Source organism: Euprymna scolopes, chromosome 9, assembly GCF_053919585.1.
Source record: "Euprymna scolopes isolate OS-2025 chromosome 9, ASM5391958v1, whole genome shotgun sequence".
Lineage (NCBI taxonomy): Eukaryota > Metazoa > Mollusca > Cephalopoda > Sepiida > Sepiolidae > Euprymna > Euprymna scolopes.
Window position 1 is genome coordinate 34,062,457 of NC_136490.1, and position 24,407 is coordinate 34,086,863.

General features: G+C 34.2%; 1 protein-coding gene across 10 annotated transcripts in view; it reads left to right on the plus strand.

Annotated features, from left to right (window-relative positions):
* Positions 1 to 24,407, plus strand: part of LOC145284488 (SWI/SNF complex subunit SMARCC1-like) — an 87,200-nt gene that overhangs the window by 54,062 nt on the left and 8,731 nt on the right. For 6 of the 10 annotated variants that reach the window (XM_080133356.1, XM_080133357.1, XM_080133355.1 and 3 more), the window contains exons 16-21: positions 176 to 497; positions 911 to 1,063; positions 1,878 to 1,963; positions 3,007 to 3,072; positions 17,159 to 17,503; positions 23,036 to 23,170. In XM_080133356.1, coding sequence (XP_079989482.1) covers positions 176 to 497; positions 911 to 1,063; positions 1,878 to 1,963; positions 3,007 to 3,072; positions 17,159 to 17,503; positions 23,036 to 23,170 — 1,107 coding nt within the window. The remainder of the gene's footprint in view (positions 1 to 175; positions 498 to 910; positions 1,064 to 1,877; positions 1,964 to 3,006; positions 3,073 to 17,158; positions 17,504 to 23,035; positions 23,171 to 24,407) is intronic. The other 4 variants (XM_080133359.1, XM_080133360.1, XM_080133358.1 and 1 more) reach the window with 1 other exon arrangement.

Consider the following 24,407-nt stretch of genomic DNA (forward strand, 5'->3'; position numbering starts at 1 on the left):
CTAATTAGTTTAATGTACTTGAAAACATAATTTATGATTTATTCATTACATATCTATTATAGTTAAAAAAAAATTGATAGGCAATAAAAATGCAAGAACAATCAGGCATTGCTAACGAGTTAATAAAAAGTATTATAGATTTTCATAAATGTAACATTTTCTTTTTAAATCTCAGGACAAAGGTGCTGCAACCAGAACACGTGAATGGACCAACCAGGAGCTACTGTTGTTGCTAGAAGCAATGGAGATGTATAAGGATGATTGGAACAAAGTGGCTGAGCATGTTGGCAGTCGGACACAAGATGAATGTATTTTACAATTCCTTCGGCTCCCCATTGAGGATCCGTACCTTGAGGAAGATTTTGGCAGTATTGGCCCTTTGGCTTACCAGCCCATCCCATTCTCCCAAACTGGCAACCCAGTTATGTCTACTGTGGCTTTCTTGGCATCTGTTGTTGATACCCGTGTTGCTTCTGCAGCTGCTAAAGCAGCGTTAGGTAATAGCATTCAAATATTACCGGTTTATTATTTTTGAAGTTTTATCATTTTACGTTTTGATTTAATAACTATAAATGTTGCTTCTTTGTGATTAGAATGAAAATCGAAATATTGAATTTCAAGTAAAAACAATATTTACTTGATTGTCATGTTGGAGTAATAAACATATCCAAAAATTACAAAAAACAATGAGATAGAATATTAATTAATGAAAATGGTTTTCACAGATAATTAGTGAAAATTGAGTTTAGCTAAATTGACCTAAGATTTTCAGTTTTCTGAAAATAATTACTCCCTTTTTGTTACAATTTGAACTCTCTTGTTTATTTTTATAGTAAAACTCAATAAATAGTAACTTTTTGATTTCTGATTGCAATACATTGTATTTTTTTTTTTTTTTCCCCCTCTCCAGGTGAGTTTAACAAGCTAAAGGATGAAGTTCCTCCAGCCCTAACTAACGCTCATATGAAAGTAGTTGAAGAAGCTATAAAAGAGGGCAAAAATGTGGATGCCAACTTTGGGTTGGATAGAAGTGGCATTGCTGGTACAACCAAAGATGAAAATGGTAAGTAATTCCTTGTTTCTTCAAGATACAAAATGTTTATGAAAGTTGTTTAGTTGTATATATCTTTATCTTTTGAACATTCATATTTGTGTTTTAACTTATTTGGTTCTTTTGTTTCTATTTACATATGCAGAGATATTTCTCCTTAAAAAAAAAAAAATCTTGCACCTCTTTAACACTAACAATTCAGCATGTTTTAATTTTCAATATAATTTGATTTATGATTTCTTTTTTCACCCCTGCCTTAATACCCTCTTCACTTTGTACCCCCTTCATTTCTTTCACACCATCCCCTTTCTTCACTCCCACCCATCTTCATTCTCTCATTTGGTCCCCTCCTCTCCTTCATCACCACCTTCTTCATTTCTCCTAACTCTACCCATTCTCCATTTTTTTTTTTTTTTTTTTTTTTTTTCTCTCTCTCTCAATCACCCTCACCTGTATTCTTCACCACCCCTCATTATATTTCTCATACCCTCTTTCATCATCTATTTCCTTTGTTTATCTTCCTCTTTTTTCCTACCACCAAAATCTAAATTGTAAAATAAAAGTATTCTCACATTCTTGTATTATGGATTTTGATGGAAGAATATTTTCCTCATGTTCAATCATATTTCTATTTTTTCTTTTTGTATATATATAGTAAAATTTATATTCTTTCTTATTAAATAAAAATGTAAATTTTTTCCATGTTTCTTAAGAGGATTTGTTTACTTTGCAAACATTCATAAATCTTTAGCATGTTTTATAAAATAATTAAAATGATTTTATTTTTTTCACAAGTTTCTTACAAACATGTTTTGTGTACTTTCAGCTGAACCTGCTGAACCAGATATGGCAAAGCAAAATATTCCTGAAGAGGCAGATATGAAGGAGGATCAGAAGGAAGATAAGTCTTTGGTAGGTTTATTTACATTTTATTTGTAAACACTTTCGATTTTTAATGAAATCTTTTCCAAGTAGACTTAATATGTGCAACTGAAACAAAAAAAAAAAAGAGGAAGCATTATCTGCTTATACAAATTTGTGACAAAAAAAAAAAACATATCGCTGAAACAAAGCATGAACCACAAAATATCCGCACAAACAATAAATTCAATGTGAAAGTTAACAAAGGACAATCCAACACATTAATACATTGCATTCAATGTGTTAATGTACAATATTTTCTGCTCAAAATTCTACTGTTTCCCCACACTTAATCATTGATTTGTAACAGGTCCAACTTACCAAAGATGGAAGGATGAATATATAAGAAAAGAAATATCTTTCTTTCATTTCCATTGTTACTGCATATGCTGCTGATGCTGTAAAATCAAAATCAATGAAATTTAAGTACCTTGCCGATCATTTTCAAATGGAAAAAATAATTTAAACTAAAATATTGGTTTAAAAAATTTTAGCTAAAAAAATTTCGTCCGTAATGATTTTAAAAATTTAAAAAAAACTTTTTTTTTTTTAACCTAATTTAGTTTGAAAATACGACCAGTGAAGAGATTAATAATACTTTTTTCCCTTAATCTTTTTTTTTTTTTTTTCTTATAAATCTCTATATCTTTTGTGGTGAGAATATTTTTTTCTATTTCTGTCAATGTACACCATTTAAGTTTCACTTATATTCTTACATATTTATTTTTCAGTTTCTTTTTGTTTTCCTTAAGCTTTTACCTTGTTTCACATTAATTTCTTTGGTTCTTAATATCAAACATATTGACACACATAAAACACATGTATACAAGAAGCATATCAACTTAGTTGTTATCCTACATCACCAAACCAAAATAAGAATTGGTTAACTCGTTCCATGGTTCGGATTATTATGCTTATTATACTTTCAAGAATCCAAATGAAATGAGACAAGTAATCTTAAGTTTTTAACTTTTTTTCAAATAAGCATTATTTTTTTTTTTTTTTTTTTTTTGTTTGGTTTGGTTTTGTTTTAGTCTGAAGAAGCCATGGAAACTGATGCTACAGATAAAAAGTCTGACAAGAAAGAAGAAAAGGAGGAAGTAAGTATTTTCACTTACCTCTCAGCAATGATGTAAACCTCCGTCAGACAACTCCTTCCAATCATCACTTTTCTTTCTTTTTTTCTTTTTTATTTTAAGCTGAACATTTTTCAATTTACTTATTGAGAAATCTTGTTCCCATCAGTTTCCAGGAATCCTGTATTAATTCGTTTCACAGTGTGTATATGTGTGTCTGTATACAGTCTAAAGAAGCTTTGAATAAAAAAAATGCAATAATAAAGAATGCAGTTTAAATTCCCGGAAGGAAAAAAAGATTTAACGTTGACCTATCGCAAACTTAGCACCTACATAATTCGACTTTTAAAAAGTTTATAATGACAAAAGAATTCATTTATATAAGGGAAAAAAAGGCATTAACTAAAGTTGTTAAATAGAAATATACTTAGCACTTGCATAAGCCGATTTCGCAAAAATCTTCAATTTTAAAATAGAGTTTAACTACATAAGGATGAAGAGAAAACCTTAACTAAAATTTTGTAAATAGAAAATGGGGATCATCAGCTCTTACCATGTAGTTGTTTCGGAGATTTAAAAAGTATATATAGAATGTTGGGTAGAGTGATTTCTATAAGAAATCTCAAGTGGAAGAGCTCAATGCACAGTAGAGCAAAAATAAAAGGTAGAAAAAAAACTTAGCCAAATCTCAAATTTATTTCAGTCGTGAGAAAAAAAAACAATTCATGATAAGATTTGGCTAAATTTTTGGTTATTTCTAACTTGTATATATAGTCTTGGCAGTTTCTTTAAAACTATTAAAACAAAATGTCTTTCATTATAAAATTATTTTGACAGTATCTGTGTTAAATAGAGAAGTAATCAACCATCTTAGCAAAAATAACCTTCTTAGTGACACGCAATATGGTTTCCATTCTGCTAGATCTACAGCAGATGTGCTTAGTTATATCTCTTAGGATTAGCGAATCTCGACGGAGGCTGCCTTTCTAGGGTAATTGTTCTTGACATATCAAAGGCCTTTGATAGAGTATGGCATAAAGGTTTACTTCATAAGATCTCCAGCTATGGTATAGCTGGAAATGTCTTCTCAATTATTAAATCATTTCTCTCTGATAGGTTCATAAAAGTAGTGGTTGATGGGGAGAAATCAGAAACTCTTAGTATTAATGCTGGAGTCCCTCAGGGGTCCATCCTGGGCCCTACTCTCTTCCTGATCTATATTAATGATCTTCCAAATCACATCCTTACATCATTCGTAGACATCTATGCTGATGACACTACTATCTATGGTAGCACATCTAAGACCGTAAACGACCAAGTTCTCTCTGATTCTCTCTCCTCTGATCTTGAGCACGTGGTACAATGGGGAGAGGAATGGCTGGTTACTTTTAATGCATCTAAAACCAAGCTTCTCTCTTTACATCATCAACATTCTGATCCACATCTGGCATCAATTTTTTTTTTTTTTTTTTTTTTTTTTTATTCAATTTTCACCCCAAACAAGGCACAGTGCCACTTTGAAGCAGGGGGCTACTATTAGGGAATTAATTAGCAGGGTCATTATGAGGGGAGAAGAGTAGAAAGATGTTTGTTAACATTACACTTGAACTTCTGCATATCATTGCAGTTGGGAAAGCAGAATCCCGGAAGGGAGTTCCAAAGACCCGCAGTTCTGGGGAAGAAACTATTGGAGTAAAAGGCTTTCTTGCACCTAGGGATCTCTACTGTAAAGGGATGAGACTTAGTAGCTTGTCGGGTTTAGTTAAGTCGGGGAGGTACAAGTGTTTGCAGTTCGTCAGAGCATTCACCATTAAAGTATTTGTAGAACAGGCAAAGGGATGCAACATCTCGTCGATGGGACAGAGGCTGAAGCCTAGATGACAGTTCAGGACTTATCAGGTTGGCGACTCTCTTTTTAACCCTGTCCAGGAGCGAGAGAGAAGCAGCAGATGCACCAGCCCAGATGTGACAACAGTACTCCATACATGGGCGAATGGTTGCCTTATAGAGGTATAGGATACTGTCAGGCGTAAGTAGTTTTCTAGCACGGTAGAGGGAGCCAACCTTCCTTGCAGCAGTCTTGGCAATGCTCTCAATGTATCTATTCCAGTTCATATTCCCTGTAAACGTTAGGCCGAGGAGTTTAAAAGAAGTACTTTCAGGCAATGTGTTCTTGGCCATTGCTATTGGTGGTAGAGAAGGTTTCTTGTAGTTATTGAAGGAAACAAGCCTAGTCTTAGCAGCATTGAATGTGACCAACCATTTTTGTCCCCATTCCACTATGGATTGGAGGTCGTCCTCTAGTGTTTCTGCCATTTCCTTGGATATGTGTTCATTTGTTTTCCCCTCATATCTGTTATAGAGAGTGGTGTCATCGTCAAATATACCCATCTCCGAAACAATTTTATCAGGGAGGTCATTTATGAATATCAGGAATAATAGAGGTCCAAGGATAGACCCCTGAGGTACTCCCGCATTTATGTCATATTGTTTGGATGTATGTCCGTCGAGGACAACTTGGATTTTTCTATTACTTAAGAACGATGTAATTACATTATGAATTCTTCCAGTGACTCCATATGATCTAATTTTCCTTAGAAGACCATCGTGCCATACCCTGTCAAAAGCCTTAGATATATCAAGGGCCACCGCTCTACCCTCCCCTGTTTTATCCAATGAACGGTATATACGTTCAGAAACTACAGTTAAGATATCTGCTGTTGAACGGGCTTGCCTGAATCCATATTGTTTGTCAGTCAGGAGTTTAGCAGCTGTTAGGTGCTGGACTAGGGCTTGATTAACTAAGGACTCAAATATTTTGGCGAAAAGCGGGAGGAGGCTAATGGGGCGATAATTTAGTGGGTCAGTTCTTTCACCAGAATTCTTGAAGACTGGTACCACAGAGGCGGTTTTCCAGCAGTCGGGAAAACAAGATTCGTTAAGGCATTTATTGTAAAGTTTGGAGAGAACTGGAGCAACCTCAGCAGAGCATTTTTTTAATAGCACAGCCGGGATGAGATCTGGTCCACATGCTTTTGAGGTGTCTAGGTTTTTTATAATAGCATGTACCTGAGAAGGGGTGATTTTCAAATCGTCAAGTGTGGCGTCTGTTCGCAGAGGAAAATCAGGGAGTGAGTGGTGTATCGAGTTCAGTGTGAAGTTTGAGGCAAACCGACTGGCAAGCAGATTAGCCTTGTCAGTTGCCGTGCAAGCAACCTCATGATTGTTTGTTAGTGGGGGAATAATTGACTGTCCATTATTAACTACGCTGTTGTAGATTTTCCAAAAATTCCGGGTTCCTAATTTCTGTGCTTCGATGCGCTTTCTGGTGGTTTCAGAGTAATCTGTCTTAGCTGTGTCTATCACTCTCTTACAATTATTTCTAGCTTCTATAAACTTCTGTTTATTTGAGCTGGACTTATGTCGGTTGAATCTGCGGAACGCATGCTGCCTTTGACAAATGGCAGCTGCACAAGCAGAAGTAAACCATTGGGGAGAGTGGGGCTTGCTATAGTATTTCCGTGCGGGAACATGTGCTTCAATAGCAGTTTTGAACCATTCAGTTGTCTCATTTGCACACTGTTCCGCTGGAAGAGTAAAGATATTTTGCCATGGGGCATCTCTGATGGCTTCCCAATCAGCCTTTTTGTAATATCTCGTTGTTTTGAGAAGTGGGTCTTCAGTTTTAGGGCGAGAATTTAGGCTGATTTCTACCATTATCACAGCGTGATCAGCATTCCCGAGTGGGCTGTGGGCATTTGTTGTACAGTCATTGGGAACCGTTGTCAGAAAGAGATCTAGAAGTGAGGCATGTTGATCGTGCTGGTCTGGGAAACGTGTCGGAAATGTAACCAACTGACATAGGGAATGAGATATAGAGAATTGAAATGAATGGCTCTCGTCTTCAGGAGGCCTCAAGTTTTGACAAGCTTCTGGGCTTGACCGTTACTCCTGATCTTAAATGGAACACGTACATCAAATCTTTTGCCAAGGCCACTGGAAAAATAGTCGGATCTTTCTATCAATCCAGTAGATATCTCACTGCTGATGCAATTCTCTATCTATATAAGAGCCAGGTACGTCCAAGGATGGAATACTGTTGCCACATCTGGGCAGGAGCTGCTAAAAAGGACTTGTCCTGCCTTGATAGAGTTCAAAATAGACTTCGTAGCCTCGTAGGAGATGTCCTTTTCTCTTCCCTGCAACCTCTATCTCACAGAAGAGATGTTGCAAGTTTGTCTCTGATGTATCGTTATTTTCATGGAAAGTGTTCGACTGAGCTTCAGTCTATGGCCCTCCCCCCCCCCCCGCCAAATTTTCAAAAGAAACACCCGTCTAGCAGAAAACACTATCACTGGTTTCCCCCACTCTTTATCTGTGCCTAAACCTAAGCGTAGATTCCATGAGCAAAGCTTCTTTCTTAGAACTGCACGCCTATGGAATTGTCTTCCGTTTTTCTGCTTTCCAGCTGACTACAATATGGTGTTCTTCAAGTTTAACGTAAACAAGTTTTTGATGAGCCGTTCCATATAAGTTAACAAATTTACCGAATCTCCATTACTAACGATTACTATATTGTCCAATTTCTACTGTACACTCTTTGACCCTTATCCTTGAGTGGCCTCTTATCAGTGGTGCTGCCTATGTAAAAAAATATATATATATATATATATATAGTTATTGTTTCCTAGATGTTAATCCAATGACTCTGGTATTTATAAGATAGTGTTCAATAACAAAACCGTAGATTCATTTTTTTTATTCATACAATAATTATTGGTTGTATACATGTTTATTTATTAACTAAAGAAATGAATGCATTCATTTCTTTAGAGTCTAGTTCATACAGTTTGGGGATGCTAGATTTGGAATAAAGTCACAGCTTGAGCATGTATACTAATATATATATATATATATATATATATATATATATATATATATATATATATATATGTAATTAATAGGTGAAGTTTACTAGGCTAATGCAAATGTAAGCTTCAGTCCAATGTAAGTATTAATGTTTACATTTATCCCAACCAAAATAAAGCTTGATATTACAGTAAGAAGTAGTTTAGTACCATGAGCATAAATGAAAATTGTAGACCAGAAATTTACATGTAAGAATTTATTTTTCAACAGAATACCTTCAATAAAGAATGGCAGTAAAATATGCTTATTCTGCAGAGTTTCAAAGAATGTAAGATTCTTCTCTTCAGAGGAAAGAAACTAGTTAGAAAATCATAGATAGCGAAACTAAAAATTTGCTGGTTTTAGCATTTTATGAAACTGCACTCATGATGGTGGTCATAAAATGTAAAATAATGTTTGTATAAGATTTGTCAAAAGGTATAAAGAAACCGTTTTAACACTCCGAAAACATATGCTTCGTTTGATTCAGGACATTTATAAAAGGTTATGTCACACTTTGGATTTACTCAATTCCAGTTTGATTTTTCCTTTTTTTTTTTTTTTATCGCTTTTGACAAACCTTATGCAAACATTATTTTACAAACATGAAGTAATCATATTATCCCTGTTAAAATATTCCAAAAAGATTAAAATTTATGGAATATTTATTGATGTAATAAGTATTGTTGAGATTTTACTAAATCTGAGTTATGAATTTTCACAAGCAGCTTCCACTCTCTTTTTGTCACTTTTGCATAAAATCAATTTAACTGAATATAACCCACATTATCTGCCTTGCAAATGTGTTCAAAATGATTGGTTTAGGAATAAATCATATATATATGTATGTATGTATGTATGTATATATATATATATATACACACACACACACACTTTTTTTTTTTTTACACAGTGGTCACCACTTACCAAGGCCCGGAAGCCACTCAGGGATAAGGATTATTGCAAGTACATTACGTTAGTGTGGAGATTTGATGAAGTGTTTACTTAAGGGGGTGGTTCATTAGGAATTTGTTAATGTTGGACTTGAAGACATCCAAGTTGTAGTCAGGTGGGAAGCAGGCAGACGGAACAGAGTTCCACAGGCGTGCAGTTCTAAGAAAGAAGCTTTGTTCATGGAATCCACGTTTTGATTTAGGCACAGATAAAGAGTGGCGGAAATTTTTCATAGTGGATTCGGCTAGATGGGTGTTTTTCGTGAAGGATTGTCGATGGGGGACCAGAGATTGTAGTTCAGACGAGCACCTGCCATGGAAATAATGATAAAACGAGGATAGGCTCGCAACGTCTCTTCTGTGGGAGAGAGGTTGCAGGGTAGAGAAAAGGGCATTCCCCACTAAGCCACGAAGTCTATTTTGTACTCTGTCAAGGCAGGATAGGCTGTTTTTTAGCAGCTCCTGCCCAGATATGGCAGCAGTATTCCATCCTTGGATGTACTTGGCTTTTATATAGATAGAGAATTGCATCAGGGGTGAGATGTCTTCTGGAGCGGTAGAAGGATCCCACCATCTTTCCAGCGACCTTGGCAACAGACTTGATGTACGTGTTCCATTTCAGATCAGGAGTAAAGATCAAACCCAGAAGCTTGTCAAAACACGGGGCTTCTCCCAGACGAGAGCCATCCATCCCAATTGATGCCAGATGGGGATCAGAGCGTTGATGATGTAAGGATAGGAGTTTGGTTTTAGACGCATTAAAGGTAACCAGCCACGTCTTCCCCCACTGAACCACACGCTCGAGATCAGCGGAGAGAGAATCAGAGAACTTTGTCATTTACAGCCTTTGATGTGTTGCCGTAGATGGTCGTGTCATCAGCATAGATGTCAACGAATGATTTAAGTATGTGTTTAGGGAGGTCATTAATGTAGATCAGGAAGAGAGTTGGGCCCAGGATTGACCCCTGAGGGACTCCAGCATTAATACTGCAGGCCTCTGATTTTTGTCCATCGACCACTACTCTTATGAGCCTATTGGAGAGAAATGATTTAATGATTGGGAAAACATTTCCAGTTATACCGTAGCTGGAAATCTTGTGAAGTAGACCCTTATGCCATACCTTGTCGAAGGCTTTTGATATGTCAAGAGCAATTGCCCTAGAAAGGAAGCCTTTGTCAAGAGATTCACTAATCCTGTGAGATATAACCGTCAGCACATCTGCGGTAGATCTTGCAGAGCGGAAACCATATTGTGTGTCACTAAGAAGGTTGTTTCTGCTGAGGTGGTTGACTATTTCTCTATTTAATATGGATTCCAGCAACATACTTATAACACACAGGAGACTTATTGGTCTGTACTGAGAGGGAGATGACTTATCACCTGAATTCTTAAATACAGGGCAAACTGATGAGGTCTTCCAGGGAGTCGGAAAGCACTTCTCCTTAAGGCAGCGCTTAAGCAGTTTCGTAAGTATGGGAGCAAGTTCTGGTTGAAGCTTTTTTAACACTATAATTGGGATGCCGTCAGGGCCAATTGCTTTACTGGAATCAAGGTTCTTGATTAGCTTGGTGACCTCATGCACGGATATTTGTATGTTACCTAGCTTGTTCTGTGTTATAGGAGAAAATATGGGGAGTTGATGGCCTTCGTCGCATAGGGTAGAATTAGCTGCAAAGTTCTTTGCAAATAGTTTGGCCTTGTCTGATGCTGACGAGATGACCTCTGGTCCATTGATAATGGTTGGGATAGAACGCACACTTCTGTTCAGGATCCTATTTGTTATTTGCCAAAATTGGTGGGAACCAAGCCGCTGATCAGCTACCTTGGATTTAACAGACTGGGCATATAGCTCTCTTGCATTTTTTATTACTCTTTTACAGTGGTTGCTGGCAGTCCTGAAAGCAGCTTTAGTTTCAGTGCATCTGTTACGTTGGTAGCTATGGAAAAAGTGATTTCTGTGCGCGATAGCAGCAGCACATTCTGGGGAGAACCATGGCTGGCTGTTAGGTGTTTGTTGGAATTTTTTAGATGGTATGAATTGGTCTATGCCTAAAATTAACCATTCGGTCAGATCTGATACGATAGAGGACACTTCCTTTTTAAACATGGAGTGCAGAGGTAAATCAGATATGAATGTACGGAAGCTATTCCAGTCAGCCATAGAGTATCGGTATATAGTACGGTGGAGGAGTACGTCAGGGGACTTATTACATTTACACTTAACTTTATATAGAAATAAAGATAAGCAATATAACTTTATGGGATAATAAATAATTCAGTTTTAAATTTTAGAAAGCTTACAAGTTATGGTAAATGATCTCTGAAGTCTGGTGAGTAAATATAAACAAGCATGATACGGTTAACAGTCTGAATTATAAATAATATTTTGTATCAAAGATTTTAGAGGCAGATGTAGTTTAACATTTTTTATTTTTGTTTAAGTTTTATTTTATTTTGTTTTATTTACCTTTTTTTAAGTTTATATTGTCATTTCATGGTGTACTCCCAAGTATATTTTTGGACTCACTAGTTTTACTGTTAAATAAATGTTTAACCGCATGCGCAGATATATATATATATATATATATATATATATATATATAATATATCCCAAGTTAAAGGTATTTAGGAGGGAAAACTTGTGAATGAAACAAGATTATTAAGAGTGCTCGATAAAAAAAAAAAAGAGCAAAATATATATATATGTTTTTTATATAGACAGATATTGCATAATCGCTACACTTGTCCGAAACATTAGCATGTTCAGTGTAGTGACTATGTAATATTTGTCTATATAAATAAAAAAAATTAAAAATATATAGCCCTGTACTAAAATTTCATGTTTATAAAATTCACAATCCTTTTTTTTTTTTTCATTTCAACCATATTTAGTATAAATAAACTTTAATCCATGCTTGATTTATCCAAGTTTCCATCATTAAAATCATATTTTTTTTTTGTTTTATCATCATTCAGAGATATGAGGACACTTTGGTATCTGTTTACTCAGTAGGTGTGATCCTGAATGAGTTTTACATTCACTAACTCATAATGCATTAGATTTTTGGCTTTATGGTTATTTAAAAATGATATCTATCTAAATAATCCACAGACTATTTCTGAACTGAAGAGGGCCATCACAGACTAAATCAAAAGAGGAACGTGTTATTTTGCACATCGTATGCCGGTTTGCTTATTATTGAACTGCAATAAACCAAAACCTATTCAATATTTGTGAATGAAACTTTGTGAACAAGTCGAATGTATACTGAAATTAATTTATACCAAATATGGTTGAATTGCAGAAAGGATTGTGGATTTTATTAACGAATTCCTTGATGACAATTTTTGGAGTCACCCTGTGTAATATAAAATCTCCAACTATAAATTTGCTTTTCTACAGAAAAAAAAAAATATCACCATAATTATTTCTGTCATGAATGTTAATAGAAAGAAGAAAAAAAATCGCTAAAAATATCACCATAATTATTTGTCATAGAAAGAAAAAAGAAATAAATTTAAAAATTATGTCACATTATGTAACATTAGTTATACATTTTGTTTTTAAATAATTAAATTATTTGGCAAAAGAAAAAGAACACCATTTTGTTTATTCAATGATTATTACTTTAGTGAATTAATTGTTGCTTTAATAGAATATTATTTTTTTATACAGCTGTATTTAATTAATATTTAAATAAATTCAAAATGTAGTCATGTTTACAATTGCTTTGAAATCAGATTTATGCTGAATTCATTTTCCTTTTATGTTTGATTTCCATGAACCGTCAATTATAACTTAAAGAAAACTTTTTTTTTTCCAGAATTTTTATATTAAAAACAAAACTATAGAAAAATCTGTATGATGTACATATCCATGATGGAATGAAAATGTCATATTCCAAAGATGACGTAAATTGATCAAGTACTTTTTTTTTTTTTTCAATAACTAAAAAAGAATCAAATTTAATGAAGAAGCAACAATGAATTATCTTGCTCAGCCATCTTGAATAAACAAAGCAACATAACTCAATTCGAACTTCTAAGATTTTTTGTTTTTCAGCTTTGTAATGATTTATTATTAACTAGCCTGGGTGCCCGACATTGCTCGAGAGTTTGGAGGTGTTTGTTAAACAAACAAAAAAGTGGTAGTAGGCAGGTAGGCTCAAACCTGTACTGCGAAGGAGGAAAAGAATGTGGAAAAAAAAAAGTGACGTCTTTGCTGTTGTGTCCATCGTGAAACCGGAAGTGACGTATGTTTAAATAAAGGCTAGTCAATCGAAAAGAGGGGATGACTTTTGAAAATATCGGCAAAAAAAGCAACCCTTTCTTGTAGAAGAGTGCCGAGTCGAGGGTGAAGAAATTAATGTTTTTAACCAATTTTTCGATAGTTGTCATCCGGAGGGTCGAGCTTCAAGACAATACTGATCTCTTGAAAAGCCGTGGCCTCTCAAAAGTTTTAGGCCTACATGATGATTGCAACGTCTTGTCATACATACATACATTTAAACAGACAGGTCAGATTTATATTATAGATGACTTAAAATCGTTTAAAAAAGATTTTCTCCATAAAAACAACTACATATTCAATTTACATAATTTTTGGAACATGATCTTTTCATTCCTTGACTGATATGCATATCATAAAGTTTTTTTTTTTTTTGTATTTTTGTTTTTTAATTCAATTCTGATAGAATTCTGAACCACCAAAAAACTCTTAATTTAATGTGCATTTGTCAACGTTACACATAAGTGAGAAACACGCACACAGACATACGATAGCTTGTCTCATAGTTTTCTTAATACAGAAATTAAGAATTAATTCAAAGTTCGATGTTCATTTTTTTTGCTTATCCTTACCTATTGAAACTAAGCATTTAAATAATTGTTTTTAAACTAATTAGAAATAAATAAATCATATAAAAATTAAAATAACTAAATTTATGAAAACATCTTTCAAGCAAAATTGATTTCATTCTTCAACATAGTTGCCTTTCTTGTGTGTGTGATGGCTATTAATACCAAACACAAATTAATAAATCTATTTTTGAAAGGAATTCGTTTTGGCTCAAAATATGTTCACAAATTTTATAAGGTAGAATACATTGGATAAATCTTGAAATAAAGACTAGCACATAGATATGGTTACAATAAGCAATTTAATGCTAAAACATAATAGGAGTGAAAGGAAAAAAATATAGGAAAATGTTTGTTTCTTTGTTTTTTGTTTTTTTTTTTGATGGAGCATGACCATTGTACATAGCATTTAATACATATTTTTATGTTGATGAAAAGTTAAATATATACTTATGTGCCTAGGTATATGGCTTAACTCTACCACATTTTCCTTAAATAAACCATCCATTTCAACAATGTTCTGTAAATTTTTTTAATCTCACTTTTTTCTTCCCGTCTCCAAACTTTGTGATCAAAACTATTATCATTTGCTTTCTTCCAATTTCATTTTGGCTTCTCTTCTTCTTTTTTCATACATGGTCTCACCCATCCTTTTACCTTCTTTCTTATTGTTTTAAACCAAGCTGACAAAACAAAAAAAAAATAGACAAAAAAATCATTCACCCACAGCAAAATATCAGATACCCCCCCCTCTCTCTCTCCTTTGTCTGCTTTACTATAACATTGCAAAGGGGAAAACAGAAAGAAGCAGAAAGCAGACCTTTTTCCTGACACACAGTTGCTTATACAATATCTTCTTTTCTCTCGACATGTCTAATATTTTGCTTGCTCATGTCATCTTCGTTTGATATCATTAAATAAGGGTATTAGGAAAAGTTAAGGTGCTTCTACAGAATTGGGACAAGATTTTGTAGTTGATAAATTAAGTTTTCAGATAAAAAAAACAATGGTTTTCAACTTATATATTTTTTTTTTTTTGTCAATGCTTATAAGTTACAATGGTAGCTTCCAAATTATGCAGTCAAAATTCCTTTACTATTACTGAATTATTAAAACTTTAATCGTGTTAGCAGGTGAAATTTTTCTGCCATCTTGTTTAAATCAAAATGGAAAATTACCTCCCTTTTGAATTCTGTGTTTTACGATCGTTTCCATCAAATTCTATTTTTTATTTTCTTTAATGAATAATTTTCTACCTTATCGATTTTCGTAATTTGTGGATATAATCATTTTAAAAATACGAGGAATATGTAGATACCATTGTTTTCATGTGAAATTCAGTGTTAGGATTTTCGAAATTTCATCCCAATAGTGTAGAAGCGCCAAAGTTAATTTTATACTTGTATTTTTTTTTAATTTTTTTTTTTTTTAATGCAATTTCTTGATATTCTTTTAAAATTCTCTATACTCGTGTGAATGTTACGTTTACTCTCTTCTGTCACAAATGATTCCAACATTTCTCTCAATGTTTTTTGTAAAGCAATTTATTTCTCTTTGGACTCTGTTCCTAATGTCACTTCTTTATTAGAGCCTAATCTTTCCCTGAAGCATTCTTTTTGGGTTTGTAACCTGGTGAAAAGGGTAAATGTGGAAACAATTTGAAGTGCAATTCATGTAAATTTGTCATTATTGCAATCAACTTGTGACATGATGTCTTGATGAAAGAGCACTTTTCTTTTTTTTTTCTTTTTTTGTAATCATTTTTGGCTATTTCTTCCTTCAAACATACCAATAATACAATTAATATTCACTATTGATAGTCCTTCTTTTCTTAAGATGATCATTAAACAAAGTACCTTGCATATCCCAAAATGCAGAAGCCATAACCTTAACTGCAGATGTTTGGATCTTTAGTTACTTTGAACAGCTTTCATCTACTGCTGTCGACTCAGCTGGCTTCAAAATGAACTGATGGATCCATGTTTTATCTATTGTCATATCTATTTACGCAAAAAATCTCCTGGGAACATTTGCAAACAATTTTCTGCAAAATAAACCATTTGCACATCGGTTGCTATACCAATCCTGTATTTTTGTAATCAAGCATTGTGCTTCATTACAAATTAAAATGAAAATTTATGTATTTTAATTTCTTTTGCCAATTGTATTTTATTTGGTAGACATTTTATATTTACAAAAAATGCTTTATACATGTGAATAAAAATATTTTTAAATGTTAAATGTTCGTGCACAAGCAAAAAGAAAAGTTACTTGCAATATTGTTTAAGTGTTATATGTCAATTTAGTTTACTTACATTTATGATTCTTTAATAACTTAGAAAAATAATTCAGATGCGTAGAGCCATACAGATATTTCTGTTAAGTTTGTAAGTACCTAGCACTAGTTTTTTTTTTTTTTTTTCTCTCTTTTTTAGCAAAACTTAAAGAAGTATATTATTTACTTGCAAGAAAATGATAAAAGGAACACAAATTGGTTAGTCAGAATCAAATATCGATTTGTGAAATGCAATGCACTATATTTAGGTCTAAAGTAAAAAAAACAAATAGATTTTGCTTTATGTATTAGATAATACACCTTAAATGTTTGTTTTTTTTTAATTCGATTTTGTGCTTTTGTAAATAAATTTAAAAAGAAAAAAAAAGATTTCAATTCCATTTTACATGTTACCTTTAATTAAAACAATGAGTGTCTGAAATGAAAATAATTAAAATATTTATTACAAAATTTGTTTGCCTCCATGAAACAGAAATATTAGAAACTAGCATGGTTACCTAGAATGTAAACAACAAAATGCAAGTTAAAAAGTATGGTTAGAATTTTTTTCTTTTTTTTTTATTAACCCTGCTCTCCTCTTCTCTGGGGAAAAATCACTCTAGGTATTCACCCCTACCCTCACCATTAATTGATCTCCAAAAGAAGGGATATTACCAATAAAAAAGAAAAAAACAATCATATTCGGACAGGAGTTATGCTGAAAAATATCAGCTTTGTAGAGGTGTCTTGTGTAGTTTTTTTTTTTACTTTTTGAAGGGGATACATGCAGACAACTGCCCTTTATATAATAATAATCCTGTAATATATATATTTGAACAATTTTGTATTTTTGTTTTTGTTTTCCTTCTCTTTTCTCTACTAGTGAAAGATTTATTAAAAATATAATTGATAACTTTAAATGAAACTTTTCTTTTTTGTTTTCATGCTATTTTATAAAAACTGGTTAATCTCCAAAATTAATTTTTTTAATCAGAAAACAGACTGCATTTTTGGGCACTTTTTGGGGCATTTACCCCCCACCCCACCCCCACCCCACCCCTAAAAAACTTATAATTTTCAACATGTACTTCTAATAAATACCTGTTTGATTTTCAGGAGTCAAACTCTCCCCAGTCTAGCCAGCAGCCGGCCGGGGATAGAGGTACCGCCACAAGCAGTGGTAGCAGTAGCGGCTCTGGTGCTGCTCCTGCTGCTGGAACTGCGGCTTCTGAAAGTGATGAGAAGGGCGATACCACTGCTCAGAAACAGCAGCAGCAAGCCAGCACCACTGGTCCTGATGGGATAGATGATAAAAGTGGTGCCGTCAATGCTGCTGCTGACGGCCACAATAAGAATGAGATGATGGCCACTAAGGTGACAGCTGCCTTTGATCCAAAGGAAAAGGGTAATGTCATCACAGCGGCCGCTGCAGCTTTGGCAGCTGCTGCTGTTAAAGCAAAGGTAAGTTATACTTGTCATACCTTTTTTTTTATTTTCTAACTGTTCTGTTGTGGGAGGAGAGGTGATGACGTGTATATATTCTTGTGTATGTAGTGTCTATATGTGTATCCACAGTCGTGTGTGTGTCACATAAGATCTCAAGACACACTTTTTATTGTTTAGAGAATTCTTTATTTGGATTCCATCATGGCCGCCTCACATCGCTGAATCAATTCAGATCTTTTTCTTTCTCATCTTGAATCCAGATTTTCTCATTAACACTAGACTATAGAACAGGAGACTTGAGCTCTAAACTGTAAAACTGTCTAGCAAATGCGTGTGCATCCCCTATTTATTTTAAGGTACGTATGTGGGGTGGTAACCCCTGTTAACTGGCTTCCACTCAAAATACGCTTACTGACCTTTTTCGTCACCCCTTGTTACACACAGGTGTACGCATTGTCAATAGAAGTCAACGGGTTTGATCTATGTCACCGGTAACCCTTTGAACCCCATTGCACTCAATATCATTCCGCACTAAATTCTCGCCCTAAAACTGAAGACCCACTACTCAAAACAACGAGGTATTACAAAAGGGCTGATTGGGAAGCCATCAGGGAGCTCATCAGAGATGCCCCATGGCAAAATATCTTTACTCTTCCAGCGGAACAGTGTGCAAATGAGACCACTGAATGGTTCAAAACTGCTATTGAAGCACATGTTCCCGCACGGAAATTCTATAGCAAGCCCCACTCTCATTTGTCAAAGGCAGCATGCGTTCCGCAGATTCAACCGACATAAGTCCAGCTCAAATAAACAGAAGTTTATAGAAGCTAGAAATAATTGTAAGAGAGTGATAGACAGCTAAGACAGATTACTCTGAAACCACCAGAAAACGCATCGAAGCACAGAAATTAGGAACCCGGGATTTTTGGAAAATCTACAACGGCATAGTAAATAATGGACAGTCAACTATTCCCCCACTATCAAACAATCATGAGGTAGCTTGCACGGCAACTGACAAGGCTAATCTGCTTGCCAGTCGGTTTGCCTCAAACTCCACACTGAACTCGGTACACCACTCACTCCCTGATTTTCCTCTGCAAACAGACGCCACACTAGACGATTTGAAAATCACCCCTTCTCAGGTACATGCTATTATAAAAAACCTAGACACCTCAAAAGCATGTGAACCACATCTCATCCCGGTTGTGCTATTGAAAAAATGCTCTGCTGAGGTTGCTCCAGTTCTGTCCAAACTTTACAATAAATGCCTTAACGAATCTTGTTTTCCCAACTGCTGGAAAACCGCCTCTGAATTCTGGTGAAAGAACTGACCCACTAAATTATCGCCCCATTAGCCTCCTCCCGCTTTTCGCCAAAATATTTGAGTCCTTAGTTAATCAAGCCCTAGTCCAGCACCTAACAGCTGCTAAACTCCTGACTGACAAACAATATGGATTCAGGCAAGCCCGTTCAACAGCAGATATCTTAACTGTAGTTTCTGAACATATATACCGTTCATTGGATAAAACAGGGGAGGGTAGAGCGGTGGCCCTTGATATATCTAAGGCTTTTGACAGGGTATGGCACGATGGTCTTCTAAGGAAAATTAGATCATATGGAGTCACTGGAAGAATTCATAATGTAATTACATCCTTTAGTAATAGAAAAATCCAAGTTGTCCTCGACGGACATACATCCAAACAATATGACATAAATGCGGGAGTACCTCAGGGGTCTATCCTTGGACCTCTATTATTCCTGATATTCATAAATGACCTCCCTGATAAAATTGTTTCGGAGATGGGTATATTTGACGATGACACCACTCTCTATAACAGATATGAGGGGAAAACAAATGAACACATATCCAAGGAAATGGCAGAAACACTAGAGGACGACCTCCAATCCATAGTGGAATGGGGACAAAAATGGTTGGTCACATTCAATGCTGCTAAGACTAGGCTTGTTTCCTTCAATAACTACAAGAAACCTTCTCTACCACCAATAGCAATGGCCAAGAACACATTGCCTGAAAGTACTTCTTTTAAACTCCTCGGCCTAACGTTTACAGGGAATATGAACTGGAATAGATACATTGAGAGCATTGCCAAGGCTGCTGCAAGGAAGGTTGGCTCCCTCTACCGTGCTAGAAAACTACTTACGCCTGACAGTATCCTATACCTCTATAAGGCAACCATTCGCCCATGTATGGAGTACTGTTGTCACATCTGGACTGGTGCATCTGCTGCTTCTCTCTCGCTCCTGAACAGGGTTCAAAAGAGAGTCGCCAACCTGATAGGTCCTGAACTGTCATCTAGGCTTCAGCCTCTGTCCCATCGACGAGATGTTGCATCCCTCTGCCTGAATACAATACAAATACTTTAATGGTGAATGCTCTGACGAACTGCAAACACTTGTACCTTCCCGACATAACTACCCCCGACAAACCCGACAAGCTACTAAGTCTCATCCCTTTACAGTAGAGATCCCTAGGTGCAAGAAAGCCTTTTACTCCAATAGTTTCTTCCCCAGAACTGCGGGTCTTTGGAACTCCCTTCCGGGATTCTGCTTTCCCAACTGCAATGATATGCAGAAGTTCAAGTGTAATGTTAGCAAACATCTTTCTACTCATCTCCCTTCATAATGACCCCGCTAATTAATTCCCTAATAGTAGCCCCTGCTTCAAAGTGGCACTGTGCCTTGTTTGGGGTGAAAATTGAAAAAAAAAAAAAAAAAAAACTAATTGCGCTATTCATGTAATGAACCCCATAACATAACCTAATAAGTTCCACTCTGTCTGTCAAGCTCCAGCCTCTGTCACATCGCCGCAAAATTCTTGTGCTTGTTTTATAAGTACTTCTACAGAATCAGAAAGGCAAACAGACTCTACACACCACTACATCCATTGCTATACAATACATCTGTTTATGTTATGCACTGTCCCAATATGTTGTGGTCAAAGGAGAATCACAACTCAATAATGCTGTATATTTCTACATGCTTTGACAGTCTTAAATAATACAAATTTATGTTCAACTCATTCTTTACTGGCTATAAATATTTATTTCATATTCATACATGGAGTGTCTTTAATTTTTGATCATTATTTTACAAAATACTTTTTTAAATAACCACGAAATACTAAATTGTGCCATCACTCTTTAACGATTATTAAATTGCAAGGAATTAACTACCTCCACCCACATTCAACAATTTATTTTATTAGCAAAAGACTGATAATAAAATTTGAATAGAGGAAATTGAATGTTGAAGATTTCCCCCACTCTTTATCTGTGCCTAAACCTAAAGATAGATTCCATGAACAAAGCTTCTTTCTGAGAATTGCACACCTGTGGAATTCTGTTCCGTTTTGCCTGTTTTCCGGCTGACTTTAATATGGTCATCTTCAAGTCCAACCTAAGCAAGTTCTTGATGATCCGTTCCCCTTAAGTAATCCAATTTACTAAATTTCCACTAACCATTACTACGACATTGTCCCATTGACCTCAGTACACTTATTAACCCTTATCCTCGAGTGTCCTCTGGCCTTGATAAGTGGTGACTCCTTTCTAAAAAAAAAAAAAAAAAAAAAAAAAATTAAGAGAATATAATAAAATTGGTCAAATAAAAAAAATTGTATTCATTTATTTATTGCGGACTATTATCCTCATCTGTTGTTTCATAACATTTTGGCCAACTATTCCTCTGGCCTTCGTCAGGTGGTAACCACGATGGGATAGGAACTCTAATCTCCTAACTGCATTCTCAGCAATTACTGCCTTCCATAGTTGTTGTTACCACCTGACAAAGGCCAGAAGAATAGTTGGCCGAAACGTTTGGAAACAACAACTACAAAGATGAGGATAATAGTCTGCAATGAATAAATAAAACTCATCTCAATAAACATTCCAATTAATTAAAAAAAAATATATATATTGTTTTTTATTTTTTACATTTATTTTTTTGTTCCTAATATTCCTAAACCTTGCTAAAATAATAATGGATCATATTTTTTTTTTTTTTATTGAGATACAAATTATTTATTATAAAAAAAATATTCGAACAGGGTTCTAATTTCATAGGAGTTAATCCAGTAATACTGTGTTTATATAATAGTACTAAATAACAAGTAGAGCTATACATGTATTTAGTATTTTTATTTCCATGCCAATTTTAATTACATATTGGCAGACATGTTTCAGTTCTAGCTGGAGAACTGAAACATGTCTGCTAATATGTAATATATGTGCATGTGTATTATGAAATCAATCCATGTGTTTCTCATCCAAACACTTTTTTTTTTATTTACTTTTTAGATTTAGTTTCTTAAAAATTTGATCACAATCCTGTATTTTTGTAATCAAGCATTGTGCTTCATACAAATTAAAATGAAAACAAAAATAGTTAAATTTTTTGTTTTTTACTTGGTTTTTAAACAATTTTTTTCTAATTTGATTCTAAGATTTAGAATATGTGTTGGATTGTGTGTTGGTGATTTAAAAAAAAAAAAAAAAAAAAAGTCTTCATAAAAACTTATTAGCATGATTAGAACACGTTATCAAAAATAGATTTTTAAAAAATTATTAACAGATTGACATTTACTTTGCTTATTATATCTCCATTGTAAAACTGGACAAATATTTTAAAGCTAGTGGTAACTGAAATCTTTTACAGTGTGACTGAAATAAAATATTTCAGTTATATAGTTTCAGGTATAAAATAATTGTCTATTTTACAGTGTTTAATTCCTTCTTCCACTGTTTTTATGAAAATAATTTGGAAGGGCATTTGTTTTTTTACGTTTCCTGTTCTAAAACTGGTAAACTTGACAATAAAATGCAATATTTTCGGAAATTGTTTTTAGTAAGTATAAATATATATATAGAAATCAGAACATTGTTTCTTATAATTATTTGTTGATATATATTCATTACGCAGGTGGAATCTCTAATCGCAAATCTTTACAGTTGAATGAAGGGTACTTGTACAGACATTAAAAATGAAAATATCAAAAAAAAAAAAAAAAGAAAAAAAGTTATATTGTACGTATGTTTTGGACTGAAGATTTCCGAAAAAAATTTCATTTAATTTGATCGAGTAGTTTTTATTTTACAGCAGAAAAACACGTTTTTATGAGAGCGCGTTGAAGTCAGCCATTACGAAATTTGTTGAACATGCCAAAGGGAGATAACTCCAGTTAAAATGCCAGCACCCCCTCCCCATCTTTAATACTAGCTTTTCTTCCTAAAAATCGAACCTTTTGCTCGGTATTATAACAAATTTTTTTTTCGCTGTAAAATAAAAACTACTGGATGAAATTAAGTGAAATTTTTTTTTCAGAACTTCAGACTATAACGAGTACGTACAATATAACCTTTTTTTTTTTTTTTTTTTCAATATTTTCATTTTTTAATGTCTTGACTAAACTGTATAAGTGCCAAATGAAGAATTTTTTTGTCAATGTTTGTATTTTTCAATTGTTTAAATCTGTTTCTCATTTCATAATAGTGTAGCTTCATAATAAAATCGTCGTCGTTGTTGTTGTAGCATCTTGCCGGAGTTGAAGAAAGAAAAATTAAAAGTCTTGTTGCTCTTTTGGTGGAAACTCAAATGAAAAAGCTTGAGATAAAGTTACGTCATTTTGAAGAACTTGAGGCTATCATGGATCGAGAAAGAGAAGCGGTAAGCTAACCTTTTTTTTTTTCTGTGTTTATTACTTGTATTGTTAATGTTGAGATATCTGCACAAATACTGACAATATTTTTTTTTCTTTTTTTTTCCTAAGACTTAATATTAAACATTGATTGTTACAACTTTCAACCTATGGTGCCCCCCCCCCTTGTTAAACATTTACAAAATCTCATCTAGCTACAACCGCTGTAAGTAATTTCCCCTTCTCTCTTTCTCTCTCTGCCTAAAACTAAACAAAGCTTCCATGAGGAAAGTTTCTTTACTAGAATTGCCTGTCTCTGAGACACAATACCGCAGGGCTGCTTCCCACCTGACTATGACATGGTCGTTTTCAAGTCGATTATAAGCAATTTCTTATTGAGCTGTCCTCTTAAATAATCAAATTCTTTCCAATCTCTACCATTCCCATCACGGTGTTGTCTCACCGACCACCTGACATTCATTAATCTTTATCCCCTTTCGGCCCTGATAGGTGGTGACTCCTTAATAAATGAATTCAATGTCATTGTTTTTGTGCATGAAACATTTTCTTTATGCAGTTTAAAAAATTGGTGGGAAATAGAAATATTATCGTTGAAGTTGAACCTTTTGATGCAAAATGTCAACTTTAACGATAATATTTCTATTTCCCACCAATTTTTTTTAACTGCATGAAGAAAATATTTCATGCACAAAAACAATGACATTGAATTTCCTTAACTGTATGATAACTCCTTCAAAATACTTGTTTTGAAAAACAAAATAATAAAAAAATATTAGGCGTTCAAATGTACTTAATAATATGGGATGAAAGTACAATTGCAACACTGATTTTCCAGCACCTTTGGTTCTAGAGTTTTAACAGATTAACCATTTTGCTGGTCTAAGAGATTTAATAATTTCTCAACACACCCTAATCCAGTAATTATTCAACAACCGTATCTCTAAATCATCAGGAATTTCTAGAAACTTTAGCAATTCTTTGAGCAATTTCAGTTTCATCTTTGATGAAAAAAGATTGGTGTTAACACAATGGATTCTACGTGAATTTTGTGGGCTAAAGATAACTACGGTTCAATTTTAGCAAAATATGAAGTACTTTGAAAAATAAAGGGAGACTACCACCAGCAGGTGCAGTGTAAACAAATTGAGGATGCACTATACAGACAGCCATGTTTGTTGCCCAATAAACTCATTGAGATCATCAAATTCTCTCGCATGATTTTGTCTAGATTAAAAAAGGTGCCAA